At 30.5% G+C, this 2,711-nt stretch overlaps 1 protein-coding gene across 5 annotated transcripts in view; it reads left to right on the forward strand.

The window, feature by feature from the left end:
- Positions 1–2,426, forward strand: part of LOC108746992 — a 212,139-nt gene extending 209,713 nt beyond the window's left edge. For all 5 annotated transcript variants that reach the window (XM_018484182.1, XM_018484179.1, XM_018484181.1 and 2 more), the window contains one exon: positions 2,028–2,426. In XM_018484182.1, coding sequence (XP_018339684.1) covers positions 2,028–2,123 — 96 coding nt within the window. In that variant the 3' untranslated portion in view covers positions 2,124–2,426. The remainder of the gene's footprint in view (positions 1–2,027) is intronic.
- Positions 2,427–2,711: the final 285 nt, after the last annotated feature.

Genomic DNA, 2,711 nt, shown 5'->3' on the forward strand with positions numbered 1-2,711 from the left:
ATGAACGAAGACTTATTTTCGATATATATCGGAAGACAACTTTTTTCGGTAGATTCTTTAATTTTCATTCACACCATCCGCTTTGTCACAAAAGAGGTGTAATTTATGGAGTTGTGGATAAGATTTTTCGTTTGTGTCATCCGAAGTTCCAACAAAATAATTTAATTGACGCTATTAATATTTTTTTAAATAATGGATATCCTCTACCATTTATTTTCACTATTCATAATAGAATTAAATTTCATATCAATAACATTAATAGCTTGAAGAATAACAAAGATACACAGAAAAGTTTTTTACTATTCCATACGTCAATACAATATCTGAAAGATTCACACCTATCGTTAACATGTTTAATTGTAAATTGGCCTTTACTATCCCTAACACATTAAAAAATTTTATAAAGAGAGGAAAGAATGGGCTGGAGCATGTACATGATCAAAATGTGGTTTACAGAATATCTTGTGAGAATTGTGATGTTAGTTACGTTGGCCAGACTAAAAGACAGTTAAAGATTAGATTGCATGAACATGTTTCAGATATTAATATAAGTTCAAAATCCATCGGTGATCTAACGACCGTATGGAGGAGAATCACAACTTTAAAATAAAGTGGACATATTAGATATAGAACCTTCATACAATAAGAGATTAATATCTGAAATAGTACGCATTAAAAAACAGAAACATAGAATAAACAGACAAAATGTCACGGAGTCTTTGCCCGAAGCGTATTCTACAACATTATATATTCTCTTTCTCTTTCCTAATATCTTCTTTCCTTTTTCCCCCCTTTTTGCCGTTTTCCGTTCCCGATTAGTGTTTTCCTTTTCGACATTGCATTATTCGATATCGTGGAAGTCAGATGTTCGCTACTCTTGCTAATTTGCTTCAATTAAAAAACCAATGTGCGATTACCAGTACCTGCGTTTTCTTTCTTTTTTATTAATGGACTCTCAACACTTTTACCAATATTGACAAGATACATGATTATATTATATATATCATTAATTCGCATGTATTAATGTATTGTTCACGGTCACTTTTCTAGAATATTGTTTTTCTGACTACTTCGAATTCTGATATAACTGACTCGCAAGGCACTACACGATATGAAGAATGTAATACCATAGATATTTTTATAGCGATATTTGAATATTACCGCAACATTGAAAATGACTCGAGCGAAGTCGAAACGTTTGTTTGTCGTTTTGTAATTATATAAATTATAAATTATATAAATGATATTTTAAATAAACATAAAAATTTTTTAAGTAAAAGTATAAAGTTTAATTAGAAAAAATATTTCCTAATTAATATATCTTCGTAATCGCATCGTATTATTAACTGCCTAGTGTTATTTTTCTCTTTTCCATTTTATGCATTCTATTGCAATACGAATAAAAATAAGAATAAGAAGTAAGAAAGCCGCGGTTTAAGCAATAGGAAAGCTAAAGAAACAGATATACGACTCTCTAACATAATGCACAGCCGGAAATGGCGCGATGACAGAAACATCGACTTAGATCACGTGTCATGAGGACCATAAAGATCGTAATGGAACCAGCATAGCACTAATGACTGACGTCGCTTTCGCTACACACAGCAGTTAAAAGCAGTCATCCACGATAGAGACTCGTACTGCTTGGGTGCATATTAACAGGAGCGTCGTAAATCGGCGTTGTCGGCGCCAACGACAACTACAACAATGCCAACGACAGTGATGTCGTCGCAGTTTCCTTTTTTTCCACATGCGCGATAAACCATATCGTTCTGATTTCCGCTAACAATCACGGATATATTTATTATAATCGTCAAACCATTATATTTCTTAATATGTAAATTTTAATTTCATAATTTAAATAGAGCTTCATAATCTAATAAAAGGCTACAATAATTTTAAATTATGATATTAAAAATATTAAAAGTATAGCATTATCTTACAGCGCTATAAATATCTCACAATTTTCAAAATAAATGTTCTCTAGGCCATTATTTAAATCATTTTGCATAATTCTGTTGTTACAGGATTCGTCCTTGGAACTAAATTCTGACACGAATTCGAGAACAACTTCTGGAACGGTGATGGCCTTGACCAATGGTTCATTATCGGCAAAGGAATAAATGAGGAAAAAGAAAAAAGAAAAGGAAAAAAAAAGAGAATATTCATCGGAACGGTCTTCCCCGGCCAACCAACGAGACATATCGATCTCCTTTAAGGATAACGCACCCGTTTGTATATAGCTTAATTGCCTAACAAATTATATTCAGGATCGTTAGATCCCGTGGTCTATGCCGGCTGATCGAATATCGATCATTTTTCCAAAAAGAAACAAATATCAGTTTTATTCTGGACTCTTTATGCACTTGCAATTCATATTCAAACTTTAATTGAAAACTAACTCAAATGGGAGGAAAATATAGAAAATCAGATTGAGTTTAATTATTTACATTTGATATATCGTTTATTGGAAAAATGTTAATTAAATTGTGGATTATAAAAATTTTTATTTATTTGTTTCATTTATTAAAAATTTTTTATTTATCGTAATTGTATTAACCTTTTATTTTTATTTTTAAAGCTTTACATTTGATATTCAAATTTTATTTTTATTTTTAAAGTTTTTACATCATATTCGAGTTTTTAGTATTATTTTGAACTTATGAATTTTAAAATTTCAAGATTTCATGTCTTATAAAATATGTTTCATC

The sequence above is a fragment of the Trachymyrmex septentrionalis genome, unplaced genomic scaffold, assembly GCF_001594115.1.
Source record: "Trachymyrmex septentrionalis isolate Tsep2-gDNA-1 unplaced genomic scaffold, Tsep1.0 scaffold19, whole genome shotgun sequence".
Lineage (NCBI taxonomy): Eukaryota > Metazoa > Arthropoda > Insecta > Hymenoptera > Formicidae > Trachymyrmex > Trachymyrmex septentrionalis.